At 35.2% G+C, this 17,849-nt stretch overlaps 1 protein-coding gene across 1 annotated transcript in view; it reads left to right on the forward strand.

Moving 5' to 3' along the window:
* VPS13A (vacuolar protein sorting 13 homolog A) overlaps positions 1-17,477 on the forward strand; it is a 262,005-nt gene extending 244,528 nt beyond the window's left edge. The window contains 4 exon segments of the mRNA XM_021065108.1: positions 8,319-8,404; positions 11,106-11,229; positions 13,507-13,581; positions 15,930-17,477. Coding sequence (XP_020920767.1) covers positions 8,319-8,404; positions 11,106-11,229; positions 13,507-13,581; positions 15,930-15,980 — 336 coding nt within the window. The 3' untranslated portion in view covers positions 15,981-17,477.

Genomic DNA, 17,849 nt, shown 5'->3' on the forward strand with positions numbered 1-17,849 from the left:
CCACGATGGGAACTCCCAAAAAATGTACATTTAGACATTTTGTGGCACTTTGAGTCTGAGTAGTTGTGTTTCCTGAATGATTTGGTAGCATGGTTTATGTGACTATAAAGAAAAAATCTAATGCTATGTATTTATTCTTTATATGAGTATTTGTTAAACTCATATTAGTTATGTATTAGACATTCTTCCAGGTCTTACAGTTAACCCTGAAGAGGATAGTCCAGATTCCTCTCATTTCTCATGAGCTTATAGTTGTAGTGAGCTTGATTCATACCATGTTACATGTACGCAGAGGCCACCACTGTTCTGCTGGATCTTTACAGTGTTATTCTTGTTTGTTGATCAGCTGCTACATGCAAGGTTCTAAGGAACTCTAGGAATCAAAAGACACATAAGATATGCCCATTCTTCCAAAGAGATAATGATCCCTAAGTATTACATGAGATTGAAGCATTATAAGAGACATGGCACATCTTGCAGACCATCTGAATCCATATTCCAGTGAGGTGTTAAAATGACATCCTGCATAGCCTCCTTGCCTGCCTGCTGGGGTCTCTCACAAGCGTCTTATCTTAATAAAACTTTTTCTTGTCTAAAAAAAAAATCAAATGAGATCCCACTCTATCTACTAGAATATATGTAATTTCTTCTGTGCTAACTCATTTTGACAATAAAAATACCTGAGATGAATCATGCTATATGGTCAGGGCCTGGTTTCTGGAACCATGTAAACCCGAGTACAATACCAGCCTTTTCCTTTTGCCATAGCCTTTTATTATGCTAGTCTGATCTCATATTCCAGACTATAAAATGGAGATAATTGTAGTAGTAATAGTACCTTAGTATATAATACATAGATAATAGTCGATAGTGTTGCTAGGACTAAAACAAGTGAGGTATGTGATTATTAGTACAGTGTCTAGTAGGAACTCATTATCATATTTTCATTATACCTGATGAATTCCAGTTTATATTCTTTGTCATTATATAAATTCTTTATCCTCATTTGTCTATTCTTTACCAAAATAAAGCCATAATTAGATTTTGCCTTTTTTTTTCCTTTGAGGTTAATAGAATAGTTAGAATGTTGTGACAGTTTCCACACATTAATTGGTAAGCAATAGAAGCAATAAAACCTCAGTGATTTGACTGCTTTTAATTGTACAGTTTTTTAAAAGAAATGTTAACTGTTTTCAGGTTTATGTAGTATCATGTGTCAATAAATGTTGTTCAGTAGAGGTTCTGCTGGAAATGAATTAGAGAGACTTTGTAACTATCCACTTAGACACTATTTCTGACGAACTTCTCTGGCCTTCTAGACTGTATTAGGTTAATTAATGGTCTGCTGTTGTCAGTGCACATAATCAAGTCATGAGCACAATTCTTTCCTTTCGCCAAACTGTTCTAGTTGAACCAGTTGATGACAATTCACAATCCTTAAGATAATAGTTTCTTTTATTTGATTTTATGTCACAAGGTTACTCTCAGCTTTCCTGTCCTAGGCTGTCAGCATAATTTATACTTTGGTTGATGGTCAAAATAGCTCATTAACATGGGAGGAGAAAAGGCATAGGGGGATTAAACAAAGCCTAATTCCTCTTCAGATTCGATGGCAGTCAGTGAGATTTCATTTTTTTAAAAAAAATCAATTTGCCTCACATAATAAGCTGAATACCACTAGTTAACTCATGTTTGTATTTATTCTGTTATATTATGAAATCATTGAGCTTTCAGGTAATTGATTTCTACTACAGTTACCCATGAAGCTTGGTTGAATACCTTGTTTTTTCGAGTCCTCAGATCTCCTGTATTTAAAGTGAATTGATAAAACTTTTTATCCCTAACCTTTAATCAGAGAACTCTAAGGAAGCTGAACTTATTGACTCCATTTTTCTCGAAAGATATTTGAACAAATCATCTGTTTACTTCTTGAATAATTGAGAAATAGTAGCATTTACCATTTGTTTACCTCCTTGAATTTTGTTTTTATTTTTTATTTTGGGGTTTTTTTTTGTTGTTTTTTAGGGCCAGCAAATATAAATTCCCAGGCTAGGGATTGAATTGGAGTTACAGCTGCCGGCCTATACCACAGCCACAGCAACACAGGATCAGAGCTAGGTCTAGAACTTAAACTACAGCTCATGCTCTGACCCTTGTCTACCACCTACATCACAGCTCATGGCAACATGGATCCTTAACCCACCAAGTGAGGCCAGGGATCAAACCGTCATCCTTATGGATACTAGTCACATTCATTTCTGCTGTGCCACAACGGAACTCCTTGAATTTTATTTTTAAATGTAAACTTAATTTTTTAATATAATCTGTTCATAAACTTTTCATTTTTCCCCATTATCTCCTAACTATTCAAATTAGCCAATCTGTAAAACCAATTATTTATTATCCAGTAGATTCTCTTGTTTGATAGCGTATTATTCTTACTTTATCTTTCATCTAAATGACTTTCATTTTCCTTTTACCACTCATGCTGCTATCTTCTAAATAAAATTGTTTATACCTCTATAAAACTTGGTCTTCTGAAAGAATCAGATATTGATTAGATTTTATTTGTTTTTTGCTTAACTATATTATTTTTACCCAATTTTCTTAATTATATTTCTAGTGAATATTAGCATCTTCTGTTGTTTAGGATTTAAAACCTTCCATGTTAGTGATTTGTTCCTATCATATATCTTTTGATATTTTGCTTTGTTTTTTTCAGAAATATTTTTGTTCCAGGACTCTGCTACTTCCTAGCATTCAGATGGTTTGAAACTTAGCAGTGTTTTCTGTGTTACTATAGTTGCTAGGTATGTTCTTTTTCTAAAGTACTAGGACTTACCTGGCAGGAAATAGATAATAGTAACCCTGACACAGCTGTCTTTTCACTTCCTAATTGTTGTGTGTTTCTAATGTATAATCAATTTGCTTTGGATTTATTTATATCTAATAAACTTAGGTTTACATACTCATTTTTCCTAATGCAAAAGAGGCCCTTTACCAGTAACCTTACATTTTATTTTATGCATTTATTTATTTAGTCTTTTTTTTAGGGCCATACCCATGGCATTGGAAATTCCCAGGCTAGGAGTTGATTTGGAGCTCTAGCTGCCAGCCTACATCACAGCCATAGCAACTCCAGAGCCAAGCCACGTCTGTGACCTACACTGCACCTCATGGCAACAACAGATCCTTATAACCCACTGAGTGACTCCAGGGATCAAACTCGCATCCTCATGGTTACTAGTCGGGTTCATTACCACTGAGCCACAATGGGAACTCTAACCTTACATTTTAATCATTACTTAATAGGTCTGAATAATTATGTATAGTGAATGCAGTTTCCTTTGTTTCTCTGTTTATTTCTTTAAGAAAATTCTTAAAGATAGATAATTCATATATTCTTATAATGAATAAGGCAAAAAAAGCTCTCCTTTAACACTATAGCGTGTAAATGACACTAACGTCTAAAGTACTAGTGATTGTACTTGATACTTAGGCAAATCTGTTGATATTTCTGCTGAACTTTGGTCCTTTTTTTTTTTTTTTTTTTTTTTCAAACTTTGGTCTTGATGTAAAGGCTCTAATGTGATTCCTAGCCATGGTTTTGCTTCTTCCTTTATTTTAATGGGTACCATAAATTATTTTAGTAAAAACGTTCATACCTAACGTGTTCGGGATGGAGGAAGATAAAATATTAATATTACATTATTTGGACCCCATTAACCTGAAAAAAATTCAGCCAACCTGAGCTGCTTTAGTAACCTACCTCAGCAATGTCTAGCACCCAGGGATATTGAAGACATTTTTGAGGTACCAGGGAAACGTGTGACTGACACTATCATTGTGTATGAAAAACACTAGAATTACAAGTGGAGAAACCATTTTTCGGAGCCCAGTTTTGCAACTTACTGTGTGACCCCAAGCAAGTCACTTAACTGTAATCTTAACCTAATTAGACAAGGTTGTTGTGAAGATTAGATGGAAAAGACACTTACATGATCCTCAATTTCTTTGTGTATAAAAGGAAAAGATTCGTTTGGATGAATAATAATAATCCTTCAGGTCTAAAATTCCAGGTTTTTAAATAAGTGTTTTGAAAAGTATAAAGCTTCATGTATAGTGAATTTATAAAGTCAAATAATTAGAAATTTGTGACCAAAGGCAATGACATCTGTAGATTCTTTATAATATGATGGAAGATGATGGCTGATAAGCTATCACTTCTCTCCCATCCTTCTGTGGGATTTATTTTAACTAAGTTCCAAAGTTGTAGTTTCTACTCATTAGTGCTGTTCTTATTCCATATTCCTGTGCTTGTAATGAAGACTAATCACAATTCTGCTGTATATGGAGTTGTCTTTGATATTTTTTCAGATACATCCATTCTAATAAGAAAGATTACATACAGTTCACTATACCTTTCAAAGCAGACTATTTTGACCATCTGTATTTCAAGTGTTGGATTTAAGATTTTTTTATGAACTCCAAAAAGCATTTGAAGAATTACTTTTTTAAGCTTTTATTTATATCAGATGCTGTTGTGTCTATTGAAGTGGTTTAATTACATAAATGTACAGATTAGATTGGGTCTGAAAAGTGATAAAAGTCAGACTCAGTTGTAATACCCAAACAACGTAATGTTGAAATAGAAGTTAATTACTTAGAATTGAACCATTAGCTTTCAAGTTTTTTTGAAGATTGTGGTCAATTAGTGGAGTTTATAGACTCTTGACTCCTAGTAATAGTGATATGCTTTAAGAAATCAACATTTGTATTCCTTATTTTAAAATTTGGCCATACAGGAGTTCCTGTCATGGAGCAGCAGAAACGAATCCGACTAGGAACCATACGGTTGTGGGTTCAATCCCTGGCCTCTCTCAGTGGGTTCAGGATCCAGAGTTGCCATGATCTGTGGTGTACGTCACAGACGCGGCTCAGGATCTGGTGTTGCTGTGGCTCTGGCATAGACCAGTGGCTACAGCTCCAATTAGACCCCTAACCTGGGAACCTCTATATGCCTCAGGTGCGGCTCTAAAAAGACAAAAGACAAAAAAAGAAAAAAAAAATTGGCCATACAGAACAAAAGAAAATAAATACTTTCAAGTTAATTTCTATTACCAAAAAGCTGAAACAAAAGGATTGTAAAGTTAAAATAAAAACTTCACTTCTATTCCCACCCTCACCATTATCCTTCCCAAGCCCAGAGACCAATGCTATGAACAGATTGGCATGTTACCAGAATTTTTTTGTTTATATAAATAAGTGTATGTGTATGTGTTTCTACTCCCCCAAACTCACTGTCAGTAATTTAATTTAATTTCACTTAAAATATGTATCTTGCACATCTTTTTGTATCAGCACACACAGATCTGCCCTTTTCTTTTTCCTAACTGCATAATGTTCCATTATATGCCTATACTCTATTTTAAACAGTCCCCTGCTTTTGAACATTCAGATTTTTTTTTTTTTTTTTTTTTTTTGTCTTTTTGCTGTTTCTTGGGCCGCTCCCGTGGCATATGGAGGTTCCCAGGCTAGGGGTCAAATCGGAGCTATAGCCTCTGGCCTATGCCAGAGCCACAGCAACGTGGGATCCGAGCCGCGTCTGCAACCTACACCACAGCTCACGGCAACGCCGGATCATTAACCCACTGAGCAAGGGCAGGGACAAACCCGCAACCTCGTGGTTCCTAGTCGGATCCATTAACCACTGCGCCACGATGGGAACTCCTGAACATTCAGATTTTTTGCATTTAGCACAGTATTATGAAGAGTCCTATATGTATGCCTTGGCATACTTTTTCGTAAGATAAATTTTAGCAGGGGAGTTGCTAACTCAAAGGGTACATTCATTTGACTTGTGTTTTCTTTTTCTTTCTTTTTTTTTTTTTTTTTTTTTTTTTTGGTCTCTTTAGGGCTGCACCCGTGGCATATGGAGGTTCCTAGGCTAGGGGTCTAATTTGAGCTGTAGCCAACGGCCTATGCCAGAGCTACGGCAACACCAGATCTGAGCCGCATCTGTGACCTACACCACAGCTCACCACAATGCTGGATCCTTAACCCACTGAACAAGGCCAGGGATTGAACCTGCAACCTCATGGTGCCTAGTCGGATTCGTTTCCGCTGCACCACAATGGGAACTCCTGACTTGCATTTTCTTGATTTTGAGTTGAGTGGAACATATTCTCAAATGTTTATTATAGATTTGATTTGTATTTTGCTGAAGCTGTAGCATATCCTCACACATTTTCTTGTAAATTCACTCATTTTTTTTTCCTATTTGCTTATTCGTAGTACTATAATTCTGTTACGAAATTAGTTTTATATCACTGTTGACATATTTTCCCTACTTATCCTTTGATTTTTATTTTATTTTACTACATCTGTATTTACTTGCTTACTGCCTTGCTATTCATTAGTGTTTAATTTCCACATACTTAACAGTTTTTCCCTTTGTTTTATGAATTTGTGTTTTATATTTAAAGCCTTCACTTTAAGATTATTAAAAAATTTTTTCCTAGTACTTCTATAGTTTCATTTTGTATAGTTAAATCAATGATCCATGTAGAATTAATTCGATGTAAAGAGAAAGGGATCCAGCTTTAGCTGGCAAGTTGCTTGAAATAACGTACGCACTTACTTGGTAATGCATATTTTCGTCCAGTAGTTTGAAATGCTGTCTTGACTTTGTAAATTTCTGTGTTTGGATATGTAGGATTTTATTTTTCAGTACAATTTTGTCAAATCACTTTTCCCTCTCCACAAAAAAAATTAACAGACACGATCTCAGGAACACATTGAATGTGTGTGTATAAAAAGGGATGAGAAAATAACATCTTTATTATAATGAATTTTTATATCCAAGAATAAATCATGATGGATTTCCATCCATTTCAGATTTTTCTGTTATTCCCCTCAATAGAGTTCACAGCTTTTTTTTATTGTACAAATTCTTTATTTATTAGACTTACCTATAAATATTATCTTTTTTATTACCCTCGTAAGCAGGATTTTTTCCCTCAAGTTACTGAGTTTTGTGTACTTGTATTTTCCAGATACCATCATCTACAAATAATTTCTACTCTTCCTTGCCAATATTTGATGCTTTTTTCTCTTAACAATTTATATTTTCTTAAACTATGACCTATTTCACCTAGTTTTTCAAATTTATATGCATAATTAATAAATTAATAACTTTATTAATTTCTTCTGAATCTGTGGCTATGTCCCTTTTTCATTTGTAATTCAAAGAATTTGGGTTTAATTGCCCTACCTACTGCAGTAAATAGTGAGGATACTCTTTCCTCAATATTATGATCTTTGAAGTTACAAAATTCTTCCATGCAGTTAATTTGTATGTTGTATCCTGCTGTTTTTATTAATTTCTGTTTCCCTTAGTCTGTTCTGTCAGCCTTCTAAAGCAACCTTATTTTGAAGTCAGTTGTTAGCTTTCTTCTAAATTACCTAATTTTAGTTTTTTGATATAGTTTCATGGAATACAATTTTCTTTATAGGATCTTTATATCTTGTTTTGGAATTTTTTCAAGAAATCTAACATTTGGGCTCAATTCTTAAGGAATCTTAGTCACAATTACATTGCTTGCCTTTAAAAAAGAATAGCCTGCAATCTATTTTATATATAAGTGACATGAGTAAAGTCTGTTTCATTTATGTTGTTATCTTAATGTTTTCTGGAACAAAGAATTGTTGACTATGTCATGGGTAGACAGTGTTTCAGCTGAATTAAAAATAAACTCAAAAGCTATTGCATAGGCTAATTAGGTCCTGGGGTTTCCTGTTTGTCCAGAAACACTCTGCTTCTTAATTTTTGATGAATTATGAGGCTGGCAAGTAAAAGCTTATTTGTAAGGCAGATATAAAAATTCCAGGACAAAAGCAAGGTGGGGGCTAATAGTAATACTTGATGCATATGCTTAAATATGTGTTAGTGCTTACATGTATTTTTGTATAGATGTGATCAAATACTAATCTTTTTTCCAATTCAAAATGAAAATGATCATTGAATAGTAACTTTAGTAGATGCAGCTTTATCTTGGTGAGATAACAATATCTTCTAAAAATATAGCATTAAAGACTGGTATAGCTACATTTGATAAAGTGGTACAAATAGGTACTTTTAAAAAGGGAGCAGCAGTGATTTCATGAATATTCAACTTTCTGACAAAATATTTACCTTATGAGCATAATAATTTGCCCCCTTGGAAAAGGTTTTTAGAGGATCAGTTAGGCATTACTTGCATTAGAATCAGATGTTATCAATTTTCTCACTCTCATCTTTTTTTTTTTTTTTTTTTTAGGTCATGGAAGATGGAAGATTTGCAAAATACAAATACTTTACCCATGTCATGATCAATAAAACAGATATGCTAATGATAACCAAAAGGTAACTTGCTTTTTCTAAATTTTCTATAATTTGACAAGGGGTTAACCGATAGTCACTCATGAAGTAAAGCAGTTGTTAATTCACATTTAGTAAGTAACACTGATTCCTGCTAATTATAGTTCTCTTCCCCTATCCTTAAAACTGTGCATTAATGCAGATAAATGCATAACTGCACAAACAATTTTAAATTAAACATTTTAGTGTTTATTTCAGCCAATTAAATAGATACAGAAATTCCCATAAGACAATTCTCTTAAGGATAAGCAATACCATTCCGTCCCTGTCTCTGAAAAAGTACACAATTTCAGCTTACCCCAGATGTCAGTCATCCTCTGGTGGTATATTGCAGATGGATCAGTTTTTATATGGATACTCTAAGATACTGGCAAATATTCATATATTTGGATGGTAGAGGGATTCATGCAAAAATACACAGTGGCATAGCCTTAGAGGAGCAAGTATTGCAGGAGTTATTATTATGCAACTGGGGGAAAGAATAAGCAAATGCAGTGTTAGGGTGGATTTCTGAATGGTGGAGAGTGAAAATGTGGCAGGAGAGATTATGGCTAAATAGAAAGGAATGGTTAATTAACCTATGTGGTTTTGTTCACTGCCAAAAAGATAAACTTATATAAGCATCTTGTTGATTCAAATTGACTACTGAACCTAGCAAACATTTTTTGTTTTTAATCCTAATAATTTCTGATTCTAAAATTTATAGCGCTATCTTAATTTTCTTTTAAAAAGTAACATAAAGTAGAAAACTCACACAGAAGGTATAAATGTGAAAGCCATTATTCATCCCATCTCAGATACCAGTCCCTCTTTTCCCCTTCATAGAGGCAACTAATTTTGTTTCTTTTGTATCTTTCTTGAAATATTCTATGCCTATATAAGCAAACATATGCCTATAAAAGCATACATCTGCCTATACAAACGTACACGTATGTATTTTAATGTAAATGTGAATACACGCTATTGTGTACCTTAATTTTTTACTTAAGTTCTATGTCTTAAAGAGTATTCCATGTCAGCATATGGCAATCTTCCTTAATTTGTAAATGACTGCCTAGTATTCATTCAGAAGTATGTACTAAAATGTACGTCTAAGTTGTTTCTGAACATTTATACTTACAGTGTTTCTATATGTCACTTTTGTTTATGGCGATTTTCTTTTTTCTTTCTTTTTTTTTTTTTTTTGTCTTTTAGGGTCACATCCACGGCGTATCAAATTTCACAGGCTAGGGGTTGAATTGGAGCTATAGCTGCTGGCCACAGCCACAGCCACAGCAGATCTGAGCCGTGTGTGTAACCCATACCACAGCTCATGGCAATGCCAGATCCTTAAGCCACTGAGTAAGGCATCCTCGTGGATAATAGTCAGATTTGTTTCCGCTGAGCCACGATGGGAACTCCTTATAGCAATTTTCAATCATGTTTTATGAACCTTTCTCCCCATTGACTAAAGGTGACTTGTCAGGGTTAAGTAAGAGTCAGTTGCAAAGTTCATTATTTCCAAATCTTGAAACATTTTAGAAATTACTTTCTTCTCAATATAGTAGACCTCTTTAAATAAAATGACATCAACCTTGACAGAGTAAGTTTAGTGAGTTAGTTGTAGATGACTGGAAAGTGCTATTTATACTTAGGATGTCCTTTCTTTTCCATTTCCTCATGTGAAAATAAAGGATCTTTGAATCAGGAGAGGGAGTACTAAGTGCCTGCAACAGGACTAGCCTATCTTTGATTTTTCACATGGGTGAAGATGTCCTAGAGGACAGTAGGTTTGTTGCGACAGCCCTTACAGTCCAGGATTGGTAAAAGGGGATCAGAGACAGAAGACTGAGATGAGAGAAAATATCTTGATTAACTTTCTCCTTTTCCATTCTAGCCAGGTGCCAGCTGTTTCTTTAATTCAGTCCTTTAGCTTAAAATATGTGTCACTTTTAAAGAAGCCTCTGGTTATACCTACTATTGATGTTTCAACCAGAAGGAAAAAAGGGGGAAGAAAGGTCATTTAAGGAAGGATTAAATAGAATTGTTATGGACAGAATGGACTTTCATTTCTTGATTTATTTCCTCAAAATGAGGGTAAATAAGAATCTTAAAAGCAGCGTTCTGATATAGGTTGGTAAATGTATTACACAAAGCCTTAATAATAAAAGCATTTTTCTAAAGCATTAATTATCTGCAAGTCTTGAAATTAAGCATTAATTACATGAAAGTTCCCAAAATATTGCTTGGTCATTGGTTTTGTAAATTTTTCCTATTTTTTAAAAAAGTTCCTTATGTATTTCACTTTATAAGTATTTTTTCTAATATATGTTGTGCTATACATTTCCCACTAATCGTTGCTACAGATTTTGTTAACTGTATTCTCATTCTCATTCAGTTCAAAATATTTTCTAATATCCTTTGAGATTCTTTGACCCATGGATTTTTTTTTAGAAGTATGTTTTTAAGTAAGCATTTGGAAATATTCTTGTTATCTTTCTGTTACTTGTTTTCTAGTATAATTGCATTATGATCTGAGAACATACTTTATATGATTTCAGTTCTTTTAAATTCACTGTTTTTATGACCCTGAATATAGTCTCTTTTGGTATATGACCTCTGTGCACTTGCAAAGAATGAGTATGCTGCTAATATTATTGACTATAAGTGCTTCGGTTTTCAAAGTGGGTTATTTTTTTCTTTTGAGTGGCGTGTTGTTTGTAACAAAAGGAACATTTGGACAGCTTACGTGTGAATGGCAGTATAGTTTTGACGAGTTTACCAAAGAGCCATTCATTGTTCATGGGAGAAGGTTGCGCATTGAAGCAAAGGTATGTTGAATAGATTTTTTTTTTTGAAAACTTGGGACTGAAAACAACACATTAAAATAGTCTTTACTTTTGTAATGTTTCCACCTCTTTTATTGATGTTGCTTTGTCTTTGTATAGTTTTTCTTTACACCTCCTGTCTTACTCAAGCTTAAAGAGAAGAAAGCTGGACCAAGAAAAAACAGGCTACTTTATGTGCTCTTACATTGACAACAACATTCCTGTGATCTTGTTATACTCAGTAACAAAACTGTGCCTTTCCTCCCCACTGCTATCCAAGGCACCTAAAGTGAGATACTTGTACACTTGAGAATCCCTAGCAGTTGCCTACAGAATATTTTTCCATGAAAATCTTGCTAAAGGACAGGAAGAGTTCTTTAACAGCCTACTATTGACAGTTCTTTCTCTTTTTACAGTATTAGCTTCCTAATTCAGTCATAATCTTTTTAAAGGCAGAGACTAGTTCTTAATCTGATTACTAACAACACAGTGCCTAGCACTTGAATGTTGATGTAAAATACAGTAATGTAGTCACTTGATAAATGATCAGAAACTCAGAATCCATGGTCAAGTTGTAATGATTGCACTAGGAACTATAGGTAATACAAAGAAATACAAAACAATGTATTTGACCTTTGCCACTGGCTGTATTAATCATAAATATGTGACTCAGCCCAAGTTTTGTTCGTTGTTATTTTTGTTTGTTTTATTTGAGAGATTTAATTGGCTCATATAACTGATCCAAGTCTGTGTCTTGTAGCTTAATTATGCTCAAATGACATCATTAGTATTTATTCTCTATTCATTCCTCTCCTTTATTTTATCTTTGCCGCCCCCAACTTTAATGAAAGGTTCTGCTTTCATTAAAGTTGGCTTCATTCTCAAGCAGGTTATCCTTCGGTGACACTATGGCCGGCAAAGCTTTCAGGCTCGTATCCTACTAACTCAGCAGAATGAAACCCTCTCACTGGGCCACCTTTAATCACTTGCTTATTCCTGTACCAGTCACTTTAGTTAGGAGCTGGAATGGGCCAGCTGGCAAGTGAGGGTCATGGGATCATCGTTATGCTACCAAGAAGAAAGGGGCAGCTCTATCTGAAATTTTTGGAGTGAGAAAGCATGAGAAATAGTTACTGAAAGGAGATTCAAGAAATTGTTACTGGAAGAAAGGGCATTGCACACAGACAGGCATAAATAGCAGATTTCTCTAGACTAGCCTTTGGAATAGAACTGTCCCTAGGCTTGTGCTTAACTAGTGAGAACCATTTATACAGTTTTACCACACATTCCAAAGACATGGGGCAGCTCTTAAGTAGACTTGATATTAGTTCTTGAGGCCCTTAGACCAGCTTTTCCATTGAGAATTTCTCTAACTCAGAAAATGAAAGGACGATAGCCATATATGATATTATGAAGAGTACCTATTTCCCTCTGCTGTAGCCAGTGTTGCATTTCTTGGCTTATTTATCTCCAAGGATAAACTACGTTTAACCTCCTTGATTTCTTCCCCTTCCACCTTTCCCCTGAGACCTTGTATCAGCAATCATCCTTTTTTTTTTTAATAAAAGGATCTGATTTCTTCTAGAACCTAGATATGCATAGATAGTTGAATTACTTATAGAAATTGTTAGACTAGTAAAATACTGCTTCTTCTATGTCCTTACCTATGGTTAATAGAGGTAGTCACTCCTCCCTCCTCCTCAATAACCCCATTCTTTCTATTTGTCCCTCTACTGCTTAATATCCACCATCAGACCATTCTCTTCCCACAAACACTGAATGGAATACTAAAGGAACATAAAAAGTGGAGGACATCATATAGGATCTAAGACTCACCCCAATTTCTTTGATTCTGAAGCTACATTCCTATTGCATTCTTACTGGCTTAAACTGTCAGAAGTTACATACATACACACATGTGCACATATCCATACAACACGTGTACATTATTTTTTAGCAGAATTGATCATGAGTCCATGGTCAGACATCAAGAACTATCTGAGAAATTACTTGCAGAGGGAAAGCAGTAGCACTGCTTCCTGACTTATCTCCTTCCTGTCCTCTACATCAACTCTCTATGGTTTTAGCAGTTGAAATAACATCTAAAACTTTTTATCTTGGGTTTAGTGATAATGTGTAGATTAGAAATTGGTCTTTTTTTCCATTTGTGTTTGATTCCTCTTGATTTCTCATTCTTAGCTTTTTTTTCCCATGGCACATCTTTGTTATATTTCCACAACTAGACTTCCATTTTAATGAAGCTACTTATTCTATTTATAGGAACGGGTGAAGTCTGTATTCCATGCCAAAGAGTTTGGAAAAATAATTAACTTCAAGACCCCAGAGGATGCTAGGGTAAATACAATATTTTACTTAAGTAGGTATTGTCTTCTCATTTCAAAGCCATGTAAGTTGAACTATTCTTTAAGGCAGATAAGTTATGTTTGTTTTTTAATTTTGTGTTTTGACAGTTTTGGTATATGAAACTAGATAATATTTACCCGAAACCATTTTTTCGTTATTTTGAATTCAACACACCTATTAGCTTTTGAAATTAAATTGATTTTTCATATTTTAAATCCTAACTGTAATACTTAGCCCAAAAACCCCAACAAACAAATTATTTCATTGTAATGCTAATCTACCAGCTCCAGCAGCAAAAATATAGCCCCACATTGTTGATTTCTCTACTGTATAGCTATAGTGATTCATTTTCTTTAATTACTGTACATGACACAAGGGAAAGAGCCAAGCCTGTAGTCAGAAAATCTGGGTTTAAAAACTCGTTCTGATCCTTCTTGCCTTTAGGACCTTGGGGAAGTGGGTTAACCTCAATTTCCTCAAAATATGAATGATGTGAACTGAAAAGCACTTATGCATATTTTGGGGATTATGGCAATTGTGAGGATGTGCACTGTCAGAAAAGGAAGATTATATGTTGATTATCCACTTCATGAGTCACCACTAAGATGCTCTTCCTGACACTGAATTGTACTCAACGTGTCATAAAACTTAAGATGAGAACACATGGCTTCTTTACTGAAGCCTGGACCTCCCAACCTGTCTGTTTTGGTCCTGGCTGGGTATGACTATTTACCAGTTCACTTCTCACATCTGGAGCTCAAACCAGGAACCTCTCCCACCCACATACATGTACCTTGGACCATTTAGTATGTACTGTGCAGTTTTCTCTCTAGACATTGTGATATAAAGGCAACACTGACATTCTAACAGTAGAAAACTGAAAGGGGGACAAGTTAGAAAGAAAGAGGAATAAAGTGACCAGGGTTTAATATGAACATTGCCTGTAATGGGGAGACAGTAGAACATGACAATAGCTAAAATTCAGGCCATATTTTTTTCATGTTGCTGAAGGACGTTACCAACTATTTCAGTTTCTCTGTAATAAGTTTCCCCTTTAATCTCTGTCATCATGACATTTAATCCCAGAAGATTTCTTTTTAATCTTCCTACTCTGCCAGTAACATTCAGAAAACGCTCTGGAGCACAGTTCTCTTTCTCTGCTTATTTTAGAGCTGTTCTCAATAGGTTTTTCTTAAGTGAAAAAAGCACAAATATCTTTGCCTAAGCTTTCATAAGGGATAACCCCAATATCACCTCTGTAGCTTTTATTTGTCATGCAGGCTTAATGATAATAGACATTATTGGCAGAAATGTTTACATTGTATTTGCATTTTATTTTTGCTATTTCAGATCCTTTCAAAATAGAAAACCATATCAGGAAAGCATCTAATGTGCTCAAGAATGTTGCTATGCTACTACCCACTGTAGAATTATATGTAGTTGTACAACTAGTAGAATCCTATATAGGAAAATTTCATGATACAAAATTGGCATAGTTGGGGAGTCCCTGTCATGGCACAGTGGTTAAGGAATCCGACTAGGAACCATAAGGTTGTGGGTTAAATCCCTGGCCTTGCTCAGTGGGTTAAGGATCCGGCATTGCCATGAGCTGTGGTGTAGGTCGCAGACGCAGCTCGGATCCCGAGTTGCTGTGGCTCTGGTATAAGGCCAGCAGCTATAGCTCTGATTCAGCCCCTAGCCTGAGAACCTCCTTATGCCACAGTCGTAGCCCTAGAAAAGGCAAAAAGACAAAAAAAAAAAAAAGAAAAGAAAAGAAATTGGCATAGTTGGAAGATACTCTACATCAATAATTTTCACACTATGCCAGAGGTATTCAGTCAGCTCTCTCAAGATGGTTCATTTTACTTTTCTCATTCTGAAGATGAACATCTAAGTCCAGAAACCTTAGGAAACATTATTGCTACTGTTAAACCCAATACTATTGCCCCTCAGCTATCTGGACCATGTAGAGAATGATCTCTCCTGCATAGTGACTGTAATTGTTGGCTATATCAGTATACCGCTAACCAAACAGGAAAGACAACCTGAAGATTTTCTTTCGGGGTCCACTCGGAGCTGTAGTTGCCGGCCTACGCCAGAGCCACAGCAACGTGGGATCCGAGCTGCATCTGTGACCTACAGCACAGCTCACAGCAATGCCATATCCTTGAGCCACTGAACAAGGCCAGGGATCGAACCTGCAGCCTCGTGGTTCCTAGTTGGATTCGTTAACCACTGAGCCACGAGGGGAACTCTTAAAGATTTTCATTCATTATATTTTGAGTTTCATTGCAAGTTTATTCAGATGAAGTAAGTGTTGCTTTATTTCCTCACAACAGTGGATCCTCAGAAAGCTAGAAGAAGCAAGAGAACCCTCCCCAAACCTCTGACAGAGACTACTACCTGAAGATAAACAGCAATAAAACATTACAGCTTCTACCTTGTACCTTCCAAAACCCGTTTGGGAAGTATAGTACAGAAGCAATTTCAAGTACTTTTTTTAAAAAATCGGATAGAATCAGGTAAAACAGCTATGCGATTAAACTGTTTCAACTCTTGAGGGATCCATTTGGTTTTCTAACTTGAATTATACATCTGGTTAAAATTTGAATTACTTTATAAAAGAAACATTTCTTTTATGAATTTTATATATTTGCTCCAGGTGGTTCTCTGTAATGATATAAAAATTGCTCATATTTAGCTTAAATTTATTAGAGCTAAATTTAATGTTCCTAGTTCACATTTTAAACTTCTGTCATGCTTACTTCAAACTCCCTGAATGAGTGATGGGTAAATGATCAAATCAGACATTGCCTTAGTGATATTAAGATAACTTTGGTGGTGGTTTCTTTAGAAACATGAAGTTCTTTTTACAGATAATATTTTGGTATGATTTTCCTTATTTTTTTAAGTAAAGGATAGGTTTGAATTCATATTTGAAATGCATAACATGACTATGAAAAATAATCTTTTTTATTTTATATAATACAGATTGAGTAATACCTCTTCGAGCCTCATCTTAAGAAGGGCTTGAAGAAATGAGTGTCATACCCAAAAAGAGAAACCCTTTCTCAGAACTTTAAAGCCTTAGAAAAACTTCCTCAAGCCAACTCCATGAGGTCTACTTGGTTTACCTAGGTCATGTTTTAAAAAGATTTCTGACCTTAAAGGAAAATTCCTGAGGCCTTAACAGTACAAACTTCCTATTCACTGATAGTATGAGATAAACAAAATTCTCATCTTAATATGAGTTATGCTTCAGAACAAAAGGCATGTAGGGTAAAGTGTGTGTACCCTATAGTCTAACCCAGTAACCTGTCCTGTTGGCAGGAGATTAAGAATTTCTGGTTTGTTTTATCTACAGTTATTCAAGTAAAAATCACTCTTTTAAATGTATAGCTCATCAGAACAAAAATTATGGGCTGCATGTTCATAAAATACATAAATAAGATCATGGGGTTTTTTTCTTGGTTTTTGTCCAAGATCCTTATACCTTAATATTAACGGACTTGTTCAAGTGACAGGGACTGAATATATGATTGTAAGTGATGAAGAGAATGATGCAGTGTCTTACTTAGTTATTGAATAATACAGAGCATTTGATGCATGTTGTACGTGCTGCCAAATTACTATAAACTGTTTTTAGAATTGGAGACCATGTAAGTCAATGGTTGTGAAGCTTTCCTCAGATTCCTAAAACCCTTGCTTTGTTGTAAAAGCTAAAATAAACAGCATGCCAGATTGTAACTGTATTTCTTCCTGACCAAATCTTGCTACTGAATACTATTGATTTTCCTCTGATTATAAAAATACACTGTTTATTAATAATAGTTTCCTTCAATGTTTTTTTTCTTAGCTGAACATAAATTTATTCATTTATTTATTTATATATTTTTTTTGCTATTTCTTTGGGCCGCTCCCATGGCATGTGGAGGTTCCCAGGCTAGGGGTCAAATCAGAGCTGTAGCCACCAGCCTACGCCAGAGCCACAGCAACGCAGGATCCGAGCCGCGTCTGCAACCTACACCACAGCTCACGGCAACGCGGGGTCGTTAACCCACTGAGCAAGGGCAGGGACCGAACCCGCAACCTCATGGTTCCTAGTCGGATCCGTTAACCACTGCGCCACGACGGGAACTCCTGAACATAAATTTAAACACAAGATGACAAGTTTCAAATCCCATGATAGCACATGCGCTGATGATGACCTTTGTCCAAAGTAGCACAGACATTTTCTCTGTTGTTGAGCTGCTCCAGTT

Source organism: Sus scrofa, chromosome 1, assembly GCF_000003025.6.
Source record: "Sus scrofa isolate TJ Tabasco breed Duroc chromosome 1, Sscrofa11.1, whole genome shotgun sequence".
Taxonomy (NCBI): domain Eukaryota; kingdom Metazoa; phylum Chordata; class Mammalia; order Artiodactyla; family Suidae; genus Sus; species Sus scrofa.